The 27,410-nt window shown below is 39.4% G+C and overlaps 1 protein-coding gene across 5 annotated transcripts in view; it reads right to left on the reverse strand.

Annotated features, from left to right (window-relative positions):
• The window catches only part of LOC131952961 (sodium/glucose cotransporter 4), a 48,212-nt gene extending 21,688 nt beyond the window's left edge, over positions 1 to 26,524 (reverse strand). For 2 of the 5 annotated variants that reach the window (XM_059315908.1, XM_059315903.1), the window contains exons 1-8: positions 26,390 to 26,524; positions 15,024 to 15,142; positions 14,765 to 14,953; positions 5,387 to 5,455; positions 5,110 to 5,214; positions 3,512 to 3,571; positions 2,656 to 2,760; positions 1,790 to 1,898 (exon numbers count right to left, since the gene is read on the reverse strand). In XM_059315908.1, coding sequence (XP_059171891.1) covers positions 1,790 to 1,898; positions 2,656 to 2,760; positions 3,512 to 3,571; positions 5,110 to 5,214; positions 5,387 to 5,455; positions 14,765 to 14,845 — 529 coding nt within the window. In that variant the 5' untranslated portion in view covers positions 14,846 to 14,953; positions 15,024 to 15,142; positions 26,390 to 26,524. The remainder of the gene's footprint in view (positions 1 to 1,789; positions 1,899 to 2,655; positions 2,761 to 3,511; positions 3,572 to 5,109; positions 5,215 to 5,386; positions 5,456 to 14,764; positions 14,954 to 15,023; positions 15,143 to 26,389) is intronic. The other 3 variants (XM_059315907.1, XM_059315905.1, XM_059315904.1) reach the window with 3 other exon arrangements.
• Positions 26,525 to 27,410: the final 886 nt, after the last annotated feature.

Here is a 27,410-nt window from a genome sequence, read left to right on the forward strand (position 1 = left end):
TGTCATCCAATTGTTTGTAAACAATTGAAACGGCAGCTATGGCACCTGTAGGCGGGAGTCTTGCCGTGGCGCTGCTGGTTGGTGTCATCCAATTGTTTGTAAACAATTGAAACGGCAGCTATGGCACCTGTAGGCGGGAGTCTTGCCGTGGCGCTGCTGGTTGGTGTCATCCAATTGTTTGTAAACAATTGAAACGGCAGCTATGGCACCTGTAGGCGGGAGTCTTGCCGTGGCGCTGCTGGTTGGTGTCATCCAATTGTTTGTAAACAATTGAAACGGCAGCTATGGCACTTGTAGGCGGGAGTCTTGCCGTGGCGCTGCTGGTTGGTGTCATCCAATTGTTTGTAAACAATTGAAACGGCAGCTATGGCACTTGTAGGCGGGAGTCTTGCCGTGGCGCTGCTGGTTGGTGTCATCCAATTGTTTGTAAACAATTGAAACGGCAGCTATGGCACCTGTAGGCGGGAGTCTTGCCGTGGCGCTGCTGGTTGGTGTCATCCAATTGTTTGTAAACAATTGAAACGGCAGCTATGGCACTTGTAGGCGGGAGTCTTGCCGTGGCGCTGCTGGTTGGTGTCATCCAATTGTTTGTAAACAATTGAAACGGCAGCTATGGCACCTGTAGGCGGGAGTCTTGCCGTGGCGCTGCTGGTTGGTGTCATCCAATTGTTTGTAAACAATTGAAACGGCAGCTATGGCACTTGTAGGCGGGAGTCTTGCCGTGGCGCTGCTGGTTGGTGTCATCCAATTGTTTGTAAACAATTGAAACGGCAGCTATGGCACCTGTAGGCGGGAGTCTTGCCGTGGCGCTGCTGGTTGGTGTCATCCAATTGTTTGTAAACAATTGAAACGGCAGCTATGGCACTTGTAGGCGGGAGTCTTGCCGTGGCGCTGCTGGTTGGTGTCATCCAATTGTTTGTAAACAATTGAAACGGCAGCTATGGCACTTGTAGGCGGGAGTCTTGCCGTGGCGCTGCTGGTTGGTGTCATCCAATTGTTTGTAAACAATTGAAACGGCAGCTATGGCACCTGTAGGCGGGAGTCTTGCCGTGGCGCTGCTGGTTGGTGTCATCCAATTGTTTGTACACAATTGAAACGGCAGCTATGGCACCTGTAGGCGGGAGTCTTGCCGTGGCGCTGCTGGTTGGTGTCATCCAATTGTTTGTAAACAATTGAAACGGCAGCTATGGCACCTGTAGGCGGGAGTCTTGCCGTGGCGCTGCTGGCTGGTGTCATCCAATTGTTTGTACACAATTGAAACGGCAGCTATGGCACCTGTAGGCGGGAGTCTTGCCGTGGCGCTGCTGGCTGGTGTCATCCAATTGTTTGTAAACAATTGAAACGGCAGCTATGGCACTTGTAGGCGGGAGTCTTGCCGTGGCGCTGCTGGTTGGTGTCATCCAATTGTTTGTAAACAATTGAAACGGCAGCTATGGCACCTGTAGGCGGGAGTCTTGCCGTGGCGCTGCTGGTTGGTGTCATCCAATTGTTTGTAAACAATTGAAACGGCAGCTATGGCACCTGTAGGCGGGAGTCTTGCCGTGGCGCTGCTGGCTGGTGTCATCCAATTGTTTGTAAACAATTGAAACGGCAGCTATGGCACCTGTAGGCGGGAGTCTTGCCGTGGCGCTGCTGGCTGGTGTCATCCAATTGTTTGTACACAAAGGGGCTACAATCATGGGGTTTTGTTTCATGTAAAGAACATGAATACAATTGTTTGTAAACAAAGGGGCTACAAACTACTATCATGGGGTTTTGTTTAATGTAAAAAAAAATGAATCCAATTGACCTCCAATAGTGAAGAGGGCAGCCACTGCCAGCAGGATTATGATTGCCACATACAGGTTCAACTCGGGCATGGCTTGAGTCAGGAAAATGGCCCCAGAGTAGAGGTCAGCCTAGGGGATTAACAGATTAAAGAGATCAGCCTAGGGGATTAACAGATTAAAGAGATCAGCCTAGGGGATTAACAGATTAAAGAGATCAGTCTAGGCGATTAACAGATTAAAGAGATGAGATTCATAATGGCCCCAGAGTAGAGATCAGTCTAGGGGATTAACAGATTAAAGAGATGAGATTCATAATGGCCCCAGAGTAGAGATCAGCCTAGGAGATTAACAGATTAAAGAGATGAGATTCATAATGGCCCCGGAGTAGAGATCAGCCTAGGGGATTAAAAGATTAAAGAGATGAGATTCATAATGGCCCCAGAGTAGAGATCAGCCTAGTGGATTAAAAGATTAAAGAGATCAGCCTAGGGGATTAACAGATTAAAGAGATGAGATTCATAATGGCCCCGGAGTAGAGATCAGCCTAGGGGATTAACAGATTAAAGAGATCAGCCTAGGGGATTAACAGATTAAAGAGATGAGATTCATAATGGCCCCAGAGTAGAGATCATCATAGGAGATTAACAGATTAAATGATTAAAGAGATCAGCCTAGGAGATTAATATATTAAAAAGATCAGCCTAGGAGATTAAAAGGTTAAAGAGATCAGCCTAGGAGATTAACAGATTAGAGAGATGAGATTCATTTTTTACGGCAAGCATTTTTTTTAAATATTTTTTTAATGTAAGATTTAAAAAAAAAAAAGAGTTAACTATAAAACCGCCTTCTAAATTTTGCTGCCAATAGCGACTTTGATGATACGTACTGAAATCTTGGTGAAGACGTATAAAATCAGGGCTAGCACGGACAAGTAGATCCTGATTCTCTGGCCCCCAAAACGTTTCCTCAAGTATTCCGGCATGGTAAACACCTGTACATTCAAGGTTTTTAAATTAGTGTGTAGTGGTGTGGAAGTATTATGGGGCGAATGTTTTTATTATTTTTTACCTAGTTAGGTGGTGTTTTTTGTAGTTTTGTTTCATTTATTATAACTAAACAAATTAAACACAAATGTAGCGCCGTTTTTACTTTCTCGTATACGAAGTATAGCGGAAATATTTTAATCGTGTAGAAAAATAGAGATTTTCACAAATCTCGACGTTTTACACGTCCCTGAATCGGAAAAGCATTCTTTTACAATTTTGTCCTTATATTTGTATGTGTCTGTCTGTCAACACGATCACTTGAGTACTGCTACAGCTAGGTCGATTAAATTTCATATGTAAATATTATATCAAATTTGTAGTTCTGTTTCAAGTTTTCAGCAATTTCCGGTAACCGGAAGTGGAACTTTTCTACTTTAAATTTTTTAAAAGCCTATAACTTGAGTAATGTTTCAGATAGATATATGAAACTTCAGATGTAAGTAAAAGATCCAATTCTCTGGTTTCTATCAAATTTTGAGTAATTTACGTTGACTAGAAGTAGTAATTTACGCTATTTCCGATTTTTCAAAAAAAAAAATGCATGTGAATTTATAAAGTACTAATAATATTCCGCACTATACTATTATACACATATTGTTTGGCGTTCACTTGGTGCGCAATTCTTTTTTTCTACTAGCATTAGTATTAGGTTTAGCATATCTGTAAAGGCAGACGGATGGTAAATAAAAACCTTACCCCCGCAGCTATGTAAACTGGCACAAAGAACCATCCTAAGATCATTAGGATAAAAATAGCCTGAAATAAAAAGTAGGAATTACGAACCAGTCAAAGTCATATTGATATTATGTATAAAAAATCTATAAGCTGAAGACATATAGATATATTTAAACAAAATAATCTGTACATATTTAGATAAAAACAAAGCGAAAAACCAACTCAACTGTTGAACTAACCCTTACCACTACCACTACAACTAACGCTACCACTACAACTAACCCTAACCTAGCGTTCAATAAATGTGAGCGGGTGAATGGATTATTTATTTTGTATTATTTTATTGTGTGCGAATCTGTGCGTGAAAGGTCCACTGGACAGCTGACCACTGAGCACTGACCGCTCGAAAGTCGATCGTCGGTTGTTTTAGTTTTAGACAGTAATGAGTATATTTTAGTTGCCTCGAGGTTTAGGCTGTTTAAAATTAATGTGTGTGCTGTTTCGTGCAATGTCATGTTGAGTATCGCTTGCTTGGTGTCTGCCTTCATTGGGGCCCTAGCGGAGTGTGTTAACTTCAATGTTATCAATATGGATGTTGTATAGGTAGACCAATGGCTTCGGGCTGCTCCTGGTGTAGGAAAGATTGGTTCTACAATGAATTTGGTTTAGGGGTTATCCATAAATGACGTCACACTTTTTTTGGACGATTTTTACCTCCCCCTCCCCTCCGTCACACGTCGTTACAAAAAGCAAGACCCCCCCCCCCCCTCTAAAATGACGTCACACCTCAGCCTACAACCCCCCCCCCCCCTCAAAATTGCAGTCGAATTTTTTTTAAACATCGATATTTTGCCAAAATCTTGTCTAAACTATTACAATTTATTAAAACTGTTATCTAAAACGCGAAATAACGTCTAAAATTCGTTTTCTAACATTGCTTTTTCATAATGCAAAAATGTGACGTCGCAACATCTGACCCCCCCCCCTCCCCCTCATCACACATTGTCACAAAATTACGGACCCCCCTACGAGTGTGACGTCATTTATGGATGACCCCTTACACGTTATTTTAAAGTTGCTAGTTCTTTGTTAGACAGTGGTTAGTTGTGTTTATGAGAATTGCTTTTAGAATTGTAATAGTAGGGATTAGTTTTACTCGAGGCTTTAGACAGATATCTTCAGTAGAAGTTAGTAGTATTTAAACATATGTATATATTGAATCAATTGATGTACATATTTTTCCACGCATTTTTCTTATTTTCTTTTTCTCTTCCCCCCCCCCCCCCCCCTTCCCATGAGGTTGCTTGTGCAACTTGGCTGGGTGTTTTGTTACGTTAAATTGTTTGTGTATATTGTTTTGTATATATTGTTTTGTCCCGTTGAGCTTTGTTTAGTCGTGTTTTGTGTATTCTGTAGTTTTTCATCTTTCTTATTTTGATTGGTTCCATGTAATAAATTTAATTAATTGTTAAAAGTTTTTTTGTTTTTATTTAGGCTAAGGTTAAGGTTATTAACCAGTCGGGTTTAGCCGGACTTGCACTGACCGGACTATAGTTAAATAAGCCTAGAAGGGTAGATTTTAGTTATCCCCCCTAGCAGGGCTTACAAAAAGAGCCTACATTGAGTTCAAAGACGGCTATGCCTATGCCACTTGAGGCGCCTGAACCTGCGAGTCCCACAAAGTGGCCGGACCCGATGTTGCTGGCAAATAAAGAGGCGCCGACCTGCAAGAGAAGGACAAACGTTTGAGAGCATCAAAAACACAACTTGTCACACACAACTTGTCACACACAACTTGTCACACACAACTTGTCACACACAACTTGTCCAGCCAATGACATGTGAATGATTGACCTATCAATTTAAAGTGAATGTTTGATCTACTTAGTAACTTACTGGAATCCAGTGCATGGAGCGTCCAGCCAGAAAATACCCCCCGACAGAGCCTCGATTCTTGCAGGAGGACTGGCGGTAGATAAGAGTAGATGTTAGAGCAATCAATCAAAGTCACGCAGTCATGTCATACAGGTAGTCGTGTCATACAGTCATGTCAAACAGGTAGTCGTGTCATACAGTCATGTCATACAGGTAGTCGTGTCATACAGTCATGTCATACAGTAGTCGTGTCATACAGTCATGTCATACAGGCAGTTGTGTCACAGGGGCGGAACTACAGTGCCGCCAGACCCCGCAATGCGGGGGGGCCCACGCCATTTAGGGGCCCACGGCCGACCCTAATAGTTTTTATTATAGTTAAAAAAAAATCTAATTTTCTTGCAATTTTTGACTTGATGTTTGTTCTGTAAAACGATTACCATAGCTGCGGTTTGATTATCTTTATTCTATAGACGCCATCTCCACGCTCTTGTATATTCTTTTTCCCTTTCTTTTTAAACCACTGTGAAAGCCAAGTCCTCTCTCTTCTACAATTAAACTTAACAAAGATAAGCTAACGTTCAAACCATTTCCATAACTTATTTCCCTTTTTTAAATAGTCAAATTGGGGTGCTCATAAGCTCCTTTTAATAGATGTGTACTAAACAAATTAAAAAGCAATTACTTCTCTTACTAAATATTTTTTCATAAAGTACTTACTAAAGAATGACCTTGTATAAAAAGGAAATGCATTTAAAATTAATAATATAAATACAAAAAAACCCATAAAAATAATCATAACACGAGACACGTGCATTACTTCTACAAAGATTTCATATTTTATATTCTTTTGGCCAGATAGATGTTAAGAGAACCCATAGCAGATAAAATGAAACTGATTTTCTCAAAACACACTAATGCACTTACACACATGACGTTTTGTAGTAATTTGTTTTAATTGAAAAAATAACTTTTTTTTCAAAATTCGAACAGGCCAGCAATGAGTATCCTATGCTCTGTTCGTATTTTCTGTTTGTGTGTATATATATATATATATATATATATATATATATATATATATATATATATATATATATATATATATATACTAGCGTACCCGCCCCCCGCGCGTTGCCGCGGGGATAGAAGAAAGTTTGACGAAATATATTAGAAGGATTTCACCAACGCGTTATCAATTATATGTTCTTAGACGCGTGACCTTCTTTTCTAAAAATGAGTTATTTAAATGTAAACAATGCCTGCGCTTGGATCTTAAATATCAGGACACGGGTTTACCTACACTACCGCATGAAAACCTTGAGTGTACATTAATCACTCACCGAAATAATATGGTAGAACACACTTCGGTGACCGCCCCTGTTTCAGAGACGTAGAGGGGCGCTCTCAGGGCCCCCACCCCCGATTACACTACCGCATAGGCGCGGCGTACGACCCCTGGCTCCTTAAAACTAACAGGCGCCATCGGCCAAATAGCATCCTGTTAATAATGATGCAGATTTCGCCATTCGCTAAAGTGACACAAATGAACAGGATTTTTTTCTTTAACACGTAAAAAAAAATAGTTGACGTGTTTTAAATATCAGTGTGACTGATGCAATATGCTTGCGTTACTACTGGTCTATTATTAGATGCTCAATCTCAATTTCTGACTGGACTGTCCAATAATAGATGCTTATTGCATCATTCGCAAAGTGATGAAAATCTACAGTAGCGTAGGCTCCTCATATTCAAAAAGTTATTTTTTTTATCTTTCGCAAAGGTGACGAAACTGTACAGAAGGATTTCCTCGCGTTACAAAGTTATTTTTAGAAGCTTGTTTTAGTTTTACCGCTGAATATAGTAGTACCCCTTTCTCGCTATGCAGGACGCTCGATTAACGGATGCTAAGTGCCAACATAGTCGCTCTAAAACTCTGGGCGCCAAACCGTGTATTGACGAAAGTTGTACCTTATATGTACCCATAAGAAACTTTAGTTTTCTTTTTCGCAGAAATATTCTCGGGAGTATTCTCATCTACTCCCTAAAGTTTCATGGCACTCGGATGAACCGCATCCGAGTTTTATTTTTTATATACCGTGTATAGAGAAAAAAAATCGCCCTCCCCCCGGAGGGCGCCGCCCTTGCAATATTAAACAATATTTTTTTGCAGAACCCTACCATTGAGTGATCTAATCATCTCCCCCTAAGTTTCATGGTACATGGTTGAACGGTGTGAAACCGAAATAGACTTTAATTTTATAAACCGTAAATAGAGAAAAAAATCGCAGCCTCCCGTGGCGCCGCCCTTGCGAAATTATAAATGATTTTTTACAGAACCCTTTCCTAGAGTTTTATAATGAACTCCCCAAAGTTTCATGCCTATCGGATGAATGGTGTCACAGCGATTCACTTTTATTATTTTTATATACCGTATATAGAGAAAAATCGGACCCTCCCGTGGCGCCGCCCTTGCGAAATTTAAAAAGGATTTTTTTTTTACAGAACCCTTCCCTGAATTGTTCTAATCAACTCCCCCAAAGTCTCATGGCTATCGGATTACGGTGTCACACCAAAATCGACTTTTATTTTTATATACCGTATATAGAGAAAAATCGGACCCTCCCGTGGCGCCGCCCTTGCAAAATTAAAAATGATTTTTTTACAGAACCCTTCCCTAGAGTTTTATAATGAACTCCCCAAAGTTTCATGCCTATCGGATGAACGGTGTCCCTGCAATTCACTTTTATTATTTTTATATACCGTATATTATAGAGAAAAATCGGACCCTCCCGTGGCGCCGCCCTTGCGAAATTAAAAATTATTTTTTTACAGAACCCTTCCCTAGAGTGGTATAATGAACTCCCCAAAGTCTCATGGCTATAGGATGAACGATGCCAAACCAAAATCGACTTTTATTTTTATATACCGTATATAGAAAAAAACAAATCGCGCCCTGTGGGGGCGCCACCCCTGCGAATTTGAAATATTTTTTTTCGCAGAAACCTCCCCAGGTATATTCTCAACAACTTCCCAAAGTTTCACGGCGATGTGATGAGAGGTGTAGTAATGCATAAAGGACAAACACACATACATTGCTTTATATATATATATATATATATATATATATATATATATATATATATATATATATATATATATATATATATATATATATATATATATATATATATATATATATATATATATATATATATATATATATGGGAGGGGGGGCCTAAAAAAAATTTGCGGGGTGGCCATTTTTTTCTAGTTCCGCCACTGTTGTGTCATGCAATGTGATGGCTGAAAAGTCCAAAGTGTCAAGGTCAGTGACTGGTCAAAAGCGCCGTCGATACTTCCTGAATGAGTATATTAATAATAATAATATATATATGTGTGTGTGTGTGTGTGTGCTTTTTAATATTTTTTTCTAATTTATGTATACATGTATGTGTGATTAATTGGTTGAAATTTACAAAAACCGCAAATGATAACAACGTAGTTGGCAGATAACAAGTTAAAGGTCAAATCCGAACCGAGCTATTATGTAACTGTTGATACACAACCGGTGTGACTGAAATGGGATTTGACTGTCAACAAGATGTGATACTTTTTGTAAACAAGTAGACCGTGAGAAGCGGAGTGATACAATGTGTGGACTTGTGACATATTTTCATATTATTCTTGGAACAGTGATCATTCACAAGAAAAGGTTGAACAAAACCTAACAAAGAACGTCTCACGTCTGTCACGATTGTCATTGTCGGCAGTTTAGAAACGAGAAACACAATGACATGACAACAAGATCAAGGAATAATAATCACACTTTATCCACTCAGTGTTATAATATATATAGCTGATCGAGGGAAGTACCACGTAAGTGTTGTGTTGGGACTACCACGTGTGTGTTGGGCCTTCAAAGTCTCTGCTGGTCTAAATAAAACGTGTTATTGGGTAGAGTGAGAATGGAACCGAATATTCGACGAGAAATGTATCCACAGAGATGATGCAGTTGCTCTCCCTTTCTTCACGTTTTAAAAACCTGTCGGCTGGTGACTGAGAGAATCGATTTCTTGCTATCTGACGATACCAAAGTTTCCCGCTGGATCTGGTGTCCCAGCAACACCCTAACGTGGTATCGAACATAGAGATCGTCACAACTCACCGTTTGATCTGACAAGAGTTTGTTTTTATTACACAGAAAAACTTTTTTATAAAGCTTTAGTTCATCCTAAAATCTCCGACAAATTAAAAGGCAGATAAGGGCAGTGGCGTAGCTAGGATTTTCGGGCCCCTATGAAAAAATTATCAGTGCCCCCCCCCCCCCCCTCCCTCCCCCGTAAATATGCCTAGGAGAAACTCTGTTCGTCAGCTGTTAGGCAACAACTGAGGGAAACGACGAAATCAACTGCTTCTTCCGTTGTAGGGTTTTAAATAATATAAATATTCTGTACATTTTATACATCCTAGTTGTTTATTTATGCTATATTATTATGTAGGCCTACAACCTCGTAGTTTTGTAAAAATGCTACAGGCTTATGGTTAATTTGTGTTTGTTTTTCAACGACCCAAACACATGGGGTTACAACACGGGGGCAGAGGTGCGGCAAACAACATTTAGACGTGACACCATGACGAAACATGTAAAATTTAATTAAAAAATTATGTTGTATCCAGCTAAAATAATAAAAGATAAGTCAGAGAGGGGTGACATCCCACCGAAAATGCAAAGCTGTTGGGGACGATAGGGTGGCATCTTTAGTAAACGCGTTAGGGAACACTCGACCTTGCGACGCCACAATCACTTTTTTTTTAAACTGCTCATAATTTATTTAGATCTATTTTTTTCTTATGCTCGAGATCTATTTTAGCTGCTTTGGTATGTTAGATACTTAGGATAGCTACTGTCCCAATGGGCATATCTACAATTTGTTTCATAACAAATTAATAACATCAAAATGAACACATAATGAGATTAAAAAATGCCATCAAAATACATCAAAATCTCCTTCCTGATCACAGTGGAATGTTAAAGAATGTTTATCTGTAGTAAGCATATCCATCCGCGTTGCTGCGATCTAGACCCACATACCAGTGTAATGAAACAATTTTTAAGGGTTTCATCAACGCGTTACCAATGGTGTATTTGTAGTCGTGTGACTTTGTTTTCTAAAATTGAGATAGTTAAAAGGTAAACAACGCCACTGTTATTTTTTTTCGGATCTTTGTTGCGTGGCGCGGGTTTGTCCACACTACCTGTCAGACGCCCTTGGGCGTGCTGTATGAAAGCATTGACTGTAAGTTGATCATTCTCCGTTAATAATGAGGTTGAACACCTTTCAGCGACCGCCTAAATGTGTCGCGGGAGTGACGTGTTCCACTACCATAGGTAGACGGATGCTACCCCTGTTCGGTCTAATCATCGAACGTAGATGCTCACAGGGGGGGAGGGGGGGGGGGGTGCTCCTGTGCTTTGTGTCATCCGGGGTCGCCGAAGCCTGCACCTGTTGCAGTTTGGTCGTTGAATTAAAAGTTCCCCTGCAGGACGCGTAACCAACTGATTGCACACAGATAGTCGCTGGCTATCATGGGGCGACCAACCTTTACTACTGCTGATGCGCTGGAGGACACCTCTTATCGATTTAGTTATTGATTTTAGTAGCCATCCGTATCTTTAGTGAATGGCGCTCATTAAACGTTCATAGGCGCTGTTGAGCTCACGGGAATTCCCAGGGCGCACCAGGTTACGCGACCGACGGGGCACCGGCTGATGCACGGTCAAATTTGACCGATGCGCCGGTCATTCAAATTAACGGACCCCAGGTGCAAAAATAGCCGCTGGGAAACTAAGTGGCAAACAGCACCGCCTTACTGCTGGGGCGCCGCCATCAAAAAATTAAAATTTAATGCTAGAAACCTTCCCCAGAGTTTCTTTCAGGCACGTTTTCAGAAAAATGTCTGGCGAAAAACACTACCTGGATTATCCTCAACAACTTCCCAGATAATCTTGGCGATTGGATGAAACCATATACTTATAGGGTTAGTAGCGCCATATGGGCCCTGTACGACCCCCCCCCCCCCACACACACACTGAATGGCAATGCATATCACTTGCTCATAGTGAGAGGGATGACACGGTCTGATCTCTATCCCTTGCTCATAACTTCTCTCAGAGCAACCATTTTATCTGAGTCTTTTTGTTAAGAGCCATTTTATCGTGAGTCTTTTTGTTAGGAGACACCTCCTGAGCCGGTGATATCCGTAAAGAAAAAATAAAATAAAAATTAAGAGCTTCTAAAGTAAATTGATATAGGTCTTAGAATAATATTATTGATCATAGGCGGGGGGGGGGGGGGGGGGGTACGGACCGCACCAGGTGACACCATTTAGGGGGGTGACACCAAAGCAAAAAATAGAAAAATATATAGAGAAAAACTTGAGGGGGGGGGGTGCAAATCGAAAATTTGAAAGTTTGTCCCCGGGAAGGGTCGCTACGCCTCTGGGGGGTGACACCATTAAGTGCCGCACCGGGTGACACCCGACCTCGCTACGCCACTGTTATTGATTACTAATTTTACTATTCTGGCGAAACATGTCTATGTTTTTATATGAATAAATGTTATTTCATATTTAAAGCTATTTATTTTAAATAACAAATCAACTTTATTTACCTAATCCTAATCAAATGCCGAATATTGAACTAAAAATCTTGTGGCTCTTTAAAAACTGGGAAAGTTTGTAATTTGTAACTTTTGGCTATTGCGTATCAAAAGGTTGCCGACCCCTGGGCTAGGAGAATGACGGGGAGTTAGGTGTGGATTGCTGTTCATGTGTCTATTTGCTTTATGTGGATATGCAAGTGTAGCACTATAGTATAACAAATCATCCAATCTCTGTTCCCAAGTTGGTACATTTAAAAAAGATTTACCGTGGAGGGGTACGGGTGTGTAGCTAGTCAAATATAGTGTTCACATAATCAAATATAGTGTTATAATGATTCTAGATACATAATCAAATATAGTGCTATAATGGTTCTAGATACATTCATTTTTTGATAAATCGGAAATAGCGTAAATTACTACTTCCGGTCAACGGAAATTACTCAAAACTTGACAGAAGGTAGAGAATTAGATTTTGTACTTAAATGTGAAATTTCATTTACCTATCTGAAACAGTACTCAAGTAGTTATAGGCTTTTGAAAAATTTAAAGTAGAAAAAGTTCCACTTCCGGTTATCGGAAATCGCTCAAAAGATGATACGGATCTACGATTTTGATATAATACCTTTATATGAAATTTCATCAACCTAGCTGTAACGGTACTCAAGTTATGGTGTTTACATACACACACACATACACACAGACATACGGACAAGATTGCAAAACTATTTTTTCCGACGCAGGCAGTTGTAAAACGTCGAGATTTGCAAAAATTGAGATTTTTTTTTTTTGCACGATTAGGCCTACAAGACTTTCTTTATACTTCGTATATACGAGAAAGTAAAAATGGCGCAAAGCTCCAACTGATGTCTGCCGAGATTTCTCTTCTCCCCTTCCCCGTGGTGTAATGTAAACCGCCGACGTACAAAATGTATTAAACCACGTACGTTTAATTTAACTTTAGCCATTTCGTAGATTATAAATATAATAATAAAATTATTTAGCGTGAGTTGAATTTATTTTTAAATTACCTCCCTTGGAAAATGACAAAACAGTTTAATTAATTCGTTTTTTCGACCCTATTATTATTAAAATGTATCCACTTTTTCTAGGAATCTAAACGAAAATGATATTTGACATTGATCCATTTAATTATTTTTTTTTTGCAAAGTGCGTGTATTTAATATTTTCTTTACGTTATGCGAACGAGTAAAAACAGTGGCAACTATAAAATAAATTTAAGTCGTTATATAAACACACCCTAGTATATTACTTATAATAAGACAATGCGGTGCACTGAAAAGCACTGCTTGGTGCGATGTTTACTTTAATGGTTCCAAAATCTATAGCGATGACATGAGGAAGGAAGGACTGACACACTAACAGCCCGCTTATATTACAGACTAGCCGCATACCCGTGCTCCGCCACGGTAAATCTTTTAAAAATGTACCAACGTGGGAACAAAACAAAACACAACACAAACACAAAAGAAAACACAAACCCAAAAGAAAAAATAAACCCAAAAGAAAACACAAATCCAAAACACAAACACAAAGAAAACATAAACACAACACAAACACAAAAGAAAACACAATCACAATGTAAACAAACACAAGGCAAATACAAACGCAACACATTAACACAATAGAAAAAACAAACGCAAATAAAAACATAGTGCTCACAGTCTAGCCCGTGGCGCCAAATAGTACCCTGCCCGAGCACCGGCGGACGCGCCTGATTCAGTGAACGACTATAAAAACCCCAGCTTGTCCGCAAACCGAAAGATAGAATAATAATTAGTAAAAACTACGTTTAGTGTATAAAATAAATAAAAGGCAGTATATAAAATATCCGTGTTTTACCCACAATATTGCACTTTATCAATTCATGCATATTTTCTCAATAGTCTAAATTTAAAAAAATTTACAATAGAGTTTCATGACTAAAACCATTGCGCAACTAATGAACGAGATGACGCGTCAATAATAGTGCGGAATTGTTGATTAAAAATTATTCAGTGAATAAAATAAATAAAAGGTTGCCTTTTATCAATCCATGCTAATTATAATATTCTAACAATAATGTCCTCTTACACATCCGCATAATTTGCATTCACATTTTGCTAATTTTATTATTGCAACAATATTTCCTTCTAGGAGGTCCGCAGATTTCGCATTAACATTTTTTTATTAGCGTAAGTTGAATTTATTTTTAAATTACCTCCCTTGGAAAATTACAAAACGGTTTAATTAATTCGTTTTTCGACCCTATTATTATTAAAATGTATCCACTTTTTCGAATGTAAACGAAAATATTTGCGTGTATTTAATTTTTTTTTACGTTATGCAAAAGAGTAAAAACAGTGGCAACTATAAAATAAATTTAAGTCGTTATATCAACAAACCCTACTCTATTACTTATAATAAGACACTGCGATGCAAATAAAAAGTACATGTGTAATGGTTACTTTTTATGGTTCCAAAATCTATAGCGATGAAGGACTGACACTACTCAGCCGCGTATATTATAGATTATGTATCTAGAATCATTATAACACTATATTTTATTATCTATCTAGAATCATTATAACACTATAACTGATTATGTATCGAGAATCATTATAACACTATATTTGATTAAGTATCTAGAATTCTTATAACACTATATTTGACTATTTGTACAAACAACTACTGTAACAAACCATGATCTATATTCCGACTGACAGACATGTGTACTCACCAAAATACCGACCGATATGACGGCCACAAAATAGCCAGCAATCACCACCCAGTCCCCCCAGTGGAGACGATCCTCCGCCATCTCAAGTCAATTCTTTCCTTCAACCACAATTCTTTGCTCCACCACTGGGAATTACATCTTCAATTTTTTCATTCAAAACACAAACTTGGCCAACTGTTTATTGTCAACCTATGTCAACCTATGTCAACCTTTGTCAACCTGTGTCAACCTATGTCAACCTGTGTCAACCTATGTCAACCTATGTCAACCTGTGTCAACCTATGTCAACCCTGGAGCCAATGGTCCAGCTAGTGAGATCAGCGCACATCAAGTTTTTCTGTCCACATGTGTTCAGCTCGACATCCGTGTACAAATAACCTGGAAATTAAAAAAAAAAAAACATTTGACGTGAGGGGAAGGGGCGGATACAACTCCAAAAAACTGCTGAGAAACGAAAGTATGCGGGTGGGGGGGGGGGGGGGGGATGTCAAAACAGTCGCAATAAGTCACCCTAACTGGCCTAAAGATCTTCTATTGATGTTATATATATAGCTGTTTATTTATAGTTGTATCAATATTTGGTTACCACATCTATCGCGATCTTTGCTGCAGAAAAAACTGGTTCTCGGAAAACTGCGCAAACAGAAAACTGCGCAAATACAAACTAAGTATACTAATACACTTGAATCGAGTCATATTTCGTAGAAGTGTTTAAGTTTTATTATGCTACAATGTACATGTGCCCACTCTTTGTTCATGTCTATAAATGCTCAATTCCAGGAAACAAAAATGCCCTTGCTCACTTTTCCGTTGCGCATGTTCAGGTCACCGAAAAAACAGTGTTTCTTCCAGACTTTTTTCTCCGTGGGGGGGGGGGGGGGGGTACTTAAAATTTTCGGGGGGGGGGGGCGGTAGACTTTCTTTGAGGGGGGGGGCGGGACACTGTTAAAAGTATATATTTTCTATATAAATTACATAAATTTCGTTTCGTTCGCGGGGGGGGGGGGGGGGGGGGGGCGGTAGAATTTTTTTCGGGGGGAACTTCGCCCCCCCCCCCCCCGAAGAGATGCCTGTAAGAAACTCTGCCGAAAAACCTACGTCCGTTGGGGAGGGGTGAGGGAGTACAAAAACTACGTCACTATGTGGGGACAGGGGTATAAAAAAAATTGTAGGAAATTAAGGCACATGAAGAAAGTCACAAAAATGTATATGCATGGAATTTGTAAATACTTTTATTTACACATTTTAGATGTGTGCGTAGGTTATATTCATATGGTAATATTTGCAATACGTAAAAATAAATTGCCTTTTAAGTATGTAAGTTTTAATTCCGTTATACATATATCATTAAACTACGTCACTCTGTAGTTCTTACAAATGGACACCATTATGTAAGACTAGCTCCACCATTATGTGAGACTAGCTCCACCATTATGTGAGACTAGCTCCACCATTATGTGAGAGCTCCACCATTATGTGAGACTAGCTCCACCATTATGTGAGACTAGCTCCACCATTATGTGAGACTAGCTCCACCATTATGTGAGACTAGCTCCACCATTATGTGAGACTAGCTCCACCATTATGTGAGAGCTCCACCATTATGTGAGACTAGCTCCACCATTATGTGAGACTAGCTCCACCATTATGTGAGACTAGCTCCACCATTATGTGAGACTAGCTCCACCATTATGTGAGACTAGCTCCACCATTATGTGAGACTAGCTCCACCATTATGTGAGACTAGCTCCACCATTATGTGAGACTAGCTCCACCATTATGTGAGACTAGCTCCACCATTATGTGAGAGCTCCACCATTATGTGAGACTAGCTCCACCATTATGTGAGACTAGCTCCACCATTATGTGAGACTAGCTCCACCATTATGTGAGACTAGCTCCACCATTATGTGAGAGCTCCACCATTATGTGAGACTAGCTCCACCATTATGTGAGACTAGCTCCACCATTATGTGAGACTAGCTCCACCATTATGTATTAGAAACCTTTTTCTCTCTCCAAAACAAAAGAATAAATCCAATACTTCTAGACCCGTCCAGCTACCTATGGGGTACATTCGACTGAACCCCCCCCCCTCCCCGATTAACTGGAGAATTTCTTATCAATGGTTTTTTTTTAAAAAAAAAAACAATAAAAAAGTGCGCAGTTTTTTTTGACAAATGACCTTGAATAGTTTGCTATTATCTGATAAACTAATGTTCTGAGAAATTCTAATCACGTGATGCGGTCGATTTAAGTTTATTAGATAAGAACCTAAACAGTACTTTAATGTATCGGGCTAACTATATCTCCCCCCCCCCCCCCCCCGTACCCACGACATTTGATATCAGTGGAATGACATGAGTTTTCACGACATTGATACTGATTCATAATGTACATCATTCTAAGCTCATTCCCGTAATGCATACCAATCTAAGCTCGTGTTTGCATGTATTAGCCCATTGTCTTTTTAAAAAGGTTTTAAAAATTTTAAAGACGAAATAAATGATGGAAACCATAACAAGAGAGCAAATATGACAGGTCAACTTGCCACATTGGCATTTTCAAGTTTTTCGTTTGGCTTGAAAAGAGTGGCCAGATGTTTTGTAAGGTTGGTACCCGAGCTAGCCGTGACTGGTGACAGGTGAGGTGTACATTTAACCCACATCAGGTGAACATTTCACAACCTACATCAGGTGTACATTTCACAACCTACCTCAGGTGTACATTTAACCCACATCAGGTGTACATTTAACCTACATCAGGTGTACATTTCACAACCTACCTCAGGTGTATATTTAACCTACCTCAGGTGTACACTTAACTTACCTCAGGTGTAAATTTAACAACCTACTTCAGGTGTATATTTAACCTACCTCAGGTGTACATTTAACCTACCTCAGGTGTAAATTTAACAACCTACCTCAGGTGTACATTTTACAACCTACCTCAGGTGTATATTTAACAACCTACCTCAGGTGTACATTTCACAACCTACCTCAGGTGTACATTTAACAACCTACCTCAGGTGTACATTTAACAACCTACCTTAGGTGTACATTTAACCTACCTCAGGTGTACATTTAACAACCTACCTCAGGTGTACATTTAACCTACCTCAGGTGTACATTTAACAACCTACCTCAGGTGTACATTTCACAACCTACCTCAGGTGTAGATTTAACCTACCTCAGGTGTACATTTAACAACCTACCTCAGGTGTACATTTAACAACCTACCTCAGGTATACATTTAACCTACCTCACGTGTACATTTAACAACCTACCTCAGGTGTACATTTAACAACCTACCTCAGGTGTACATTTAACAACCTACCTCAGGTGTAAATTTAACAACCTACCTCAGGTGTACATTTAACCTACCTCAGGTGTACATTTAACCTACCTCAGGTGTAAATTTAACAACCTACCTCAGGTGTACATTTCACAACCTACCTCAGATGTATATTTAACCTACCTCAGGTGTACATTTCACAACCTACCTCAGGTGTATATTTAACCTACCTCAGGTGTACATTTAACCTACCTCAGGTGTAAATTTAACAACCTACCTCAGGTGTACATTTCACAACCTACCTCAGGTGTATATTTAACAACCTACCTCAGGTGTACATTTCACAACCTACCTCAGGTGTACATTTAACAACCTACCTCAGGTGTATATTTAACCTACCTCAGGTGTATATTTAACCTACCTCAGGTGTACATTTAACAACCTACCTCAGGTGTACATTTAACCTACATCAGGTGTACATTTAACAACCTACCTCAGGTGAACATTTCACAACCTACCTCAGGTGTACATTTCACAACCTACCTTCGGTGTATATTTCACAACGTACCTTATCTTACTCGGCAGAACTATATTTTAGAGCAAGTAATTATTCTTTGGCATGTTTACATTATGAAAGGGAGCAAACTCAACCTTTTAATAATATTACGGTTTAATGTTGTTTTTTTTTTAATGGCAGAGAGGGTGCTTAGTGTAAAAGGTCAGTAATTTTTCACGTCCACTACAATTTTGAATTTCAAACCGCCCCGCCCCGTTGTACAGTTTGGACGAACTAACCCCACCCCTACGTCATTGTCCAGAGTAGGTAGTAGTTTTGTCAAAACTTGCAGGTCCGTGGGCTGGAGTCACAATGTGAGTGGACGTCTATAGAAGTCCGTGGGCTGGAGTCACAACCTAGTCATTGATTGAACAGTGAAAATATGTTTGCCAGGCTTGACAGGCAGAGTTATTGCTCCTGATAAGTTTTTGTCTCTGCCACCACACCCAGGGCCAACAATGGGTGAAAGTTTAGTGGAGCAGGCACAGAGCTTGTGATCAGCGACAGTAAATACCGTTTCGATAGGCCAGGCAATGGTGCAGGTAGTGGGACACACCTCTGCATGTACCCCTTTAGTGATCGGAGAAGTGGTAATTTTATTTTCTCCGCCAAGACGTGTCCTGTCCTTTTACTACATGAATTGTCTGGTATGTGAAGTGGACAGTGTAAAGGTTTTATTTTTTTTTCCCCTAGCCTGTATGTATGACAACCCTATCCTGTATGACAACCCTACGGCCAGTAACGTGCAGGTTGTTGGGATACGGGAGCGACGACTGTCTGGATATGTCGGTTGGTGGATTTTGTAGTTCAGTCGCGACGACTGGATATGTCGGAGTTAAGGGCAGGTTAACCCCCCCCCCCTTCCAAAACAAAATACATATTTAAGTCAGAAATGTTGATTTTTCAAAAAAATCAATTGTTTCTGAAACTACACTCAATTTTCGTATAATTATTTTGCCTAATTACGTATTGCTAGTATTTTTATAATTTTTTTAATTAGAGTAATGACGTAATTTACCTATTTTAAGCAACATTTGGCAGCATAAAAATTAAAAACTAACTAAAATAAATGCCGAGTAAGAGGCTCCATATGCATTTTTGTCACTTGGAGGTTTTAAAAATGACGCTTTTTGTATTGTTTTCGCTTTATCTCGTTTTTTTTTCAAATTTAGTATATTTTTCACTATTTAGCATTTTTCTCAAAATGTTACTTTTTAACAAAACCGTACCAGTTAAATCACTATAACTCAAAAACTACTTGAGATATTTAGCTGCAGTTGTGCACACATGTTCACCAAACACTGCTTGTAACGTTGAACTAGTATAATTTTTATATCTTTGAAACTTCCCATTTTATAAAATCAAAAGCTATTTTACCCTAAAAATGACACTTTTTACTTTCTCGTATATACGAAGTATAGAGAAAGTATTGTAATCGTAAAAAAAAAAATCTCGATTTTTACAAATCTCGACGTTTTACACCTCACTGATACGGAAAAACATAATTTTGCAATTGTGTCCGTATGTCTGTGTGTATGTCTGTGTGTAAACACGATAACTTGAGTACCGTTACAGCTAGGTTGATGAAATTTCATATAAAGTATTTTATTAAAATCGTAGATCCTGATCAACTTTTGAGCGATTTCCGATAACCGGAAGTGGTACTTTTTCTACTTTGAATTTTTCAAAAGCCTATAACTTAAGTACTATTTCAGATAGATAAATGAAATTTCAAATGTAAGTAAAAGATCTAATTCTCTACCTTCTATCAAAATTTGAGTAATTTCCGTTGACCGGAAGTACTAATTTACGCTATTTCCGATTTCTCAAAAAACGCATGTAAATTTATAAAGTACTCATAATATTGCGCACTATTGTGCACATTTTATTAGGCGTTCACTTGGTGTGCAATTCTTTTTTTACAAGATTCCATTCTATTATAAAAAGTTTAAGTAATTAATAATGGATTACAAATATTGTCTATGTCCTGAGTTGCCATCCCTCGTAGTTTTATATTAGAATATTTGAGAAAGTTTAGGTGAGATCACTCCCGGTTTATTATAAAATATTTTCACAAAACCATAACTTTTTAGCCATTTAATTTTTTTGCAATTTTTTGCATATTCTATGTTAGTTACAACTTATCACAGGGGTTTAACCTGCCCTTAAACATGGACTAAGCTGGTGACACACATATTCCACAGCATATACAAATATGGTAATATGTGTCAGTCAGGATGTAAATAGTCGCTTTCTTTAACCAACAGTTTAGTACAAGCGCTGACCTCAAGATAGGCGCATCTATGGTTATCATTTATTTTGTTATGTATAGGGACTGTTCCTGCTTGTTTTATTGCACTTCTTGGGTTGAGAAATTGCCATTGTCCCGACAATGCTCCTTCCACCCACCCCCCCCCCCCCCCCTGTATACGTCGATCACGTGGTTTTACAGATCTCCCAATCGCTTATCACACACACACACACACACACACACACACACAGTGACACATGAAAAATATTTATTGATTTCAAAGTTTTACAACACACTTCATGTCATTGTCAACACTTTTTAATTTATGGTTGTACGCAGTCGGGTAATATACGCACTATCTGCACACAGTCGGGTAATATACGCACTATCTGCACCTATTATACTGGCAGTAGCCTATACATTTTACTGTAATATACTGCCTCTATGACATAACTTCAGACACCAGACATAATTAAAAAATGCATCTCTCTCTCTATTTATATAATGCAATATATGTGCGTGTATGTCTGTGTGTGTCTGTCTTTTATGCATTACTACACCTTTCATCCGATCGCCATGAAACTTTGGAGGAGCTGATTAGAACACTCCAGGTGAGGTTTCTGCTAAAAAAAAATTTTTTTTTAATTTCGCAAAGGCGGCGCCCCGGGAGGGTGCGGTATGTTAAAAAAATATTTAAGTCGGATGCGGTTCGACACCGTTCACCGGAGTGCCATGAAACTTTGGGGAGTTGATGAGAGTACTTACTAAATGGTTTCTGCGGGAAAAAATTCAATATTGCACGGGCGGCCCCCGGCAGGATGCAATTTGGCGCCCCGGGCTATCCCTTGAGCGCTATGGCGCCTAAGTTCGTTTTAAACAGTGCGATAGACTTTGTATATAATGGGGCATTATAGTCATTCACTAAATTGAATCAGGCGAGCCCGCCGGCGCCCCGACAGGGTGCTATTTAGCTCTCTGGGTTATCCCGTGAACACTATGGCGCCTACGTTATTTTTTATGGGTGTACTCGGCGACCCTGCCGTAGTAGGCGCCCCACCTGGGCGGTCACCGAAGTATGTTCTACCTCACTATTACGGTGAGTGATTAACGTACATTCAAGGCTTTCATGCGGTAGGTAAACCCGTGCCCCGATAAATATGATCCAAGCGCTGGCATTGTTTACATTTAAATAACTCAGTTTTAGAAAACAAGGTCACACGTCTAAGAATATAGGATTGGCAACGCATTGATGAAACCCTTCTTATATATTTAGCTAGTTTCTTAAAAACATTAAATGCTGTCACCGCTCAACTGCCTAGACTCAGGGACCGATTTATTTATCAATGACTTCTATCACAACAGAAGGAGGCGAAGAAAATTCTGTCGCAGAAACAAAAGTGATTTGAAGAACAGTTTCTTGATTTCCCTTCATGGTGTTGGAACAAAAAATTTAGCAGACAATGACAAAAGCACGTCGTAGTGGTCGCGCCAGTGAAGGTAACATATTTTAGCCTCGATATGACACGACATTGCCAGATAATTGTTCACGCCAACAGCCATTATAGTGTAGTGTAAGAGTCGCTGTACAGGCGGTGTCCAGTCACGCCAGCTCCAACATTCAGTCAAGACGTGAGGTGAGCGAAAAACTTGGATTCGTCAAGCTGGGTGTACACCGGCACATGACGTCACGGCCTAGTTTCATGAGAGGGCGCAGTGGCTGCTCATTGTGTTAATCATGTCAGGGGTGGCTCGTTTTATCTAGTCAAGTCAGGGGTGGCTCAATGGTCTAGTAAGACATGTCAGGGGTGGCTCAATGGTCTAGTAAGACATGTCAGGGGTGGCTCAATGGTCTAGTAAGACATGTCAGGGGTGGCTCAATGGTCTAGTAAGACATGTCATGGGTGCCCGAACGAAATGAAATGTATATAATTTATATAGAAAATATATACTTTTAACAGTGGCCGCCCCCCCGAAGAAAGTTTACCGCTCCCCCGAAAATTTCAAGTGCCCCCCGGAGAAAAAAGTCTGGAAGAAACACTGTGCCTGAATGGTCTAGATCAGGGGTCTCCAAACTTTTCAGTCCGAGGGCCGCATTAACTATAAAAATTCAGTTCGGGGGCCAGTTTATGTCTTTGATTTTTCTGGGCAAAGATCCTCAGCCATCACCAACAAACATTTATTCCGTGGACAAAAAGATCTCCGCGGGCCGGATGAGACGACCTCGCGGGCCGCATCCGGCCCGCGGGCCGTAGTTTGGAGACCCCTGGTCTAGATTGTTGTGATTCATCGGTGTGTTCCCACACACCTCTGTTTGTGTCACCTGACCTATATTGTCTACATCCGGGTTGTTTGCACTACAAAACAAACCTCTCGGGCCGTCAGCTGTTGTGTTGGTATCCTTAAGTTTATCATTGACGTCTGCACTAAATAGGCTTCAATCTAATGTTGACTTTTTAAAATATCTCTTATATAGAGAAGCCTTTATTTTAAAATATCTCTTATATAGAGAAGCCTTTATTTTATTTCACTCCATTATCTTTAGGTGCTTTCATGACACGCCATTAAACAGCTTAAAAATTTAGGTTGTTAAGTGATGGGGTTGTCAGTCTACAAGTGATGGGGTTGTCAGTCACTCTCAAGTGATGGGGTTGTCAGTCTACAAGTGATGGGGTTGTCAGTCTACAAGTGATGGGGTTGTCAGTCTACAAGTGATGGGGTTGTCAGTCTACAAGTGATGGGGTTGTCAGTCACTCTCAAGTGATGGGGTTGTCAGTCTACAAGTGATGGGGTTGTCAGTCTACAAGTGATGGGGTTGTCAGTCTACAAGTGATGGGGTTGTCAGTCACTCTCAAGTGATGGGGTTGTCAGTCTACAAGTGATGGGGTTGTCAGTCACTCTCAAGTGATGGGGTTGTCAGTCTACAAGTGATGGGGTTGTCAGTCTACAAGTGATGGGGTTGTCACTGAAAAGATGTCTACATGACAAATGTCATCAAGAGTTTAGCACGAATTATGTTACACAGAAATCGTATGCATTATACAAGAATGAATTTCGTCATTGTTATATTTTAATATTGGACTATACTACTTATGACTATTGATATTCAACGGATTAAAACCTAAGAAAAACATGAAAAATAAATATAAATAAATAAAACGTTCGAATAACAAGCTTCCTAAATTTTACTAACTGTATTCAATAAATAATATGATGACCCACTCTTTTCTTTAGGTATTTAAATAGTACAGTATTATAATAGATTTACAGAAAATCATTTATTTTCTCCTTTTTACTGCATTGTAACATAAAAGCTTGTTATTAAAACGTTGTTTTGCATTTTTTACAAGCTTTAATTTAACTTGCCTCCTTTGTCTGTCGTGCTTCGTCCGTTATCGATCGAACGAAACTGTCGAGCGAAATTCGACCACTCCTAACCGACCAATTACTATGAAACTTGGTACGTGGGTCAAGACCCTATGCTAATGCAATCTGACATCACATTTAACTTAATTGGATGTTCAATTTATTTTTAAAGAATTAATTTAAAATTTCCTATACAAAGTCCTGTTTACCGCACTATTATATGCACATTTTTTATTCATTTAGTGCGCGATTGTTTCTGTCAAGCAATTCTATTGTATTAAAAATTTAAAAAATAAGTTTGAACCGAACAGAATTTCTTCCAGGAAAATTTTCTCGGGGGGGGGGGGGGGCCGAAAATTTTTTACCGCCCCCCCCCCCCCCCCCCGAACGAAATGAAATTTATATAATTTATATAGAAAATATATACTTTTAACAGTGTCCGCCCCCCCCCCCCCCGAAGAAAGTCTACCACCCCCCCCCCCCAAAAAGTTCAAGTGCCCCCCCCCCCCCCGGAGAAAAAAGTCTGGAAGAAACAGTGGAACCGAATCAGTCCGTTAGAGGTGGTTGAAATTTCGCTCGGCGGACGGCAGTTTCGATCCATTACGGACGAAGCACGCCATAGGAAGCGAGTTAAGTAAGAGCTTGCAATAATGATGTAGACTAAAACTGGCTAAAAGAGAACAAAATATCTGGCCAAAGACCGGAACAAGTGCTTCGATGTGTGAGCGTGTGGTGTGTGTGGTGGAAAATATCCACACGGTGAACGGGAAAAAAATCACAGATTTTGCTAGGAAAAAATCACAGATTTTGCTAGGAAAAAATCACAGATTTTGCTCGGAAAAAAGTCACCGAAAAAAGTTACAAAAGAAAAAAAAATTCGGAAAAAAAAGTCACAGCAATAAAGTCACAGAAAAAAGTCACAAAAATCTGTTAATAAATGTTTTGATTTTGATTGTTGAGAATTGAGAAATGTGGGTGCTTATTAATGTGGGGTTTTTTATAGCATATTTATAAACTTTATACGAATTGTGGTTTGTAACACTAATAAGTAAAAATGCTATAGCGTAATTTACACAGCAACCTCAACTTTTGTAATGAATTTAGTTAAATACGCTCTAGAAGTGTTAATTATAAACGAAATTTAGGCATATCATTGTTTTTTGCATGTTTTTTTTTTTTTTTTTGCTTGGTTGGCTTCTCCTCACTCGGCCTTGTCCGTCCATATTGTGTGATGTTGACGTTTTGCCTCAATGACAGCCTTTGTACCGTGTCTGTTTTCTATTTTTATCCTTTGCTTTGTTATGTAATGAGCGTGATAAATGTGGGCAGTACAGGTGGTTGGCTTATCGATGCAACGAGTTGAGGACAGCAAGTCACATAAACTTCGTGTTTATGCCATTCGCGCTAATTTAAAGTTAGTATTTAACAAACACAAAGAAAAAAAAGAAGGTTGGAACATTCAATTAAATTCTATTAAGTATTTATGTATAAAAAAATTAAAACGTAAATACTTCATACTATATATTTACGTGTGCTATAAATATCACTATATGTATACAACCTATGTACATTTGTGACATTTTCCTGTTTTTTTTTTCTGTTTTTCCCCCCTGTGTTTTTTGCCTGTGACTTTTTTTCCTACAATATCATTCACACAGCAGCAAGCAGACGAGACGGGAACATCCACACGTTCTAGACAAATCAAATATTCATCTCATGTAAAGTCACTTGTCAAATAGAGGCTCTGCGAAACGTGTAGCAGTCAACAAATGTTGACATGGAATGTGTAGCAGTCAACAAATGTTGACATGGAATGTGTAGCAGTCAACAAATGTTGACATAGAATGTGTAGTAGTCAACAAATGTTGACATGGAATGTGTAGCATTCAACAAAGTTGACATGGAATGTGTAGCAGTCAACACATGTTGACATAGAATTGTAGCAGTCAACAAATGTTGACATGAAATGTGTAGCAGTCAACAAATGTTGACATGAAATGTGTAGCAGTCAACAAATGTTGACATGAAATGTGTAGCAGTCAACAAATGTTGACATATAATGTAGTAGTCAACAAATGTTGACATGAAATGTGTAGTAGTCAACAAATGTTGACATATAATGTAGTAGTCAACAAATGTTGACATGGAATGTTTAACTTACCTTATCCACCTGCGAGAGAGACTTCTGTTCAGTCAAGCAGAGAAAAAAGACGGCCACAAAAGTTTGGAGAGAACAAGACGGTGAAGAGTTTGCAGGTGTTGTCGCCGCGTCGTCTGCCGGCTCGCTAGCTGTCACGTCTCGTCGTGTCCGCGCCTTGCATCGCAAGCCGTCTGCTTGCGACATTCAGCAAAAATTTACGTCTGTTGGAGATGTTCATTAAAGATTTGATTTTCAACCTCAGCCGTCACTTGATTTTTCTCACCATTCTGACCTTGTCTAGATCGTCCGTCCGTCCGTCCATCCGGGAACGGAAAAAAAGTCACAGCGCAGACATATATATTTTTTACGCAACAGCATGTGTTAGCTACTGTATAACATCACTACTGTAGTAGATCTTTCTGCTTTTACCGTCAAGTCAAAAATGCAAGAAAATTTTTTTTTTTAAACTATAAAAATTTATTATGGTCGGCTATGGGCCCCTAAATGGCATGCCCCCCCCCCCCGCATTGCGGGGTCTGGCGGCACTGTAGTTCCGCCCCTGAGTCCGCTCCGGGCGCCGGAATAGGTCGCTACGCCTCTGGTCAGAACAAGTAGGCCAACTAAATACTATAAATGACTATTCAGTCGTCACGACGAGGACTGTAACATAACATTTAAGCGAACAAACAGGCAATGCAAACAGATTACATGTCTGATGCATTTCATAAAAAAAAAAATGAAAATTTAATCAAATTGACCACGCTTAAGTATTGAGTATACAACATAGAAATCGCATTCAAGATTCTTTTATGAGCATTCCTAATTTACGTAATCAGTTTTAATGTTAGATCTAGATCTAGATGAGAAATAAAAATAAACGGTCCATACTACTCCATGGGGTAGATGAAGTAGATATATTTTATCTATTTTTGTAATTGTAACCTTGCCATTTGGGGGTATTCTGTGATAAAGTTTACGCCCTGTCTTGGATTTACCTAACATAAGCTATGTAACCATCGGGATGGGTGGGATCAGACACGCC

Source organism: Physella acuta, unplaced genomic scaffold (genome assembly GCF_028476545.2).
Source record: "Physella acuta isolate Inbredline_101_S28 unplaced genomic scaffold, ASM2847654v3 ptg000897l, whole genome shotgun sequence".
Classification (NCBI taxonomy): domain Eukaryota; kingdom Metazoa; phylum Mollusca; class Gastropoda; family Physidae; genus Physella; species Physella acuta.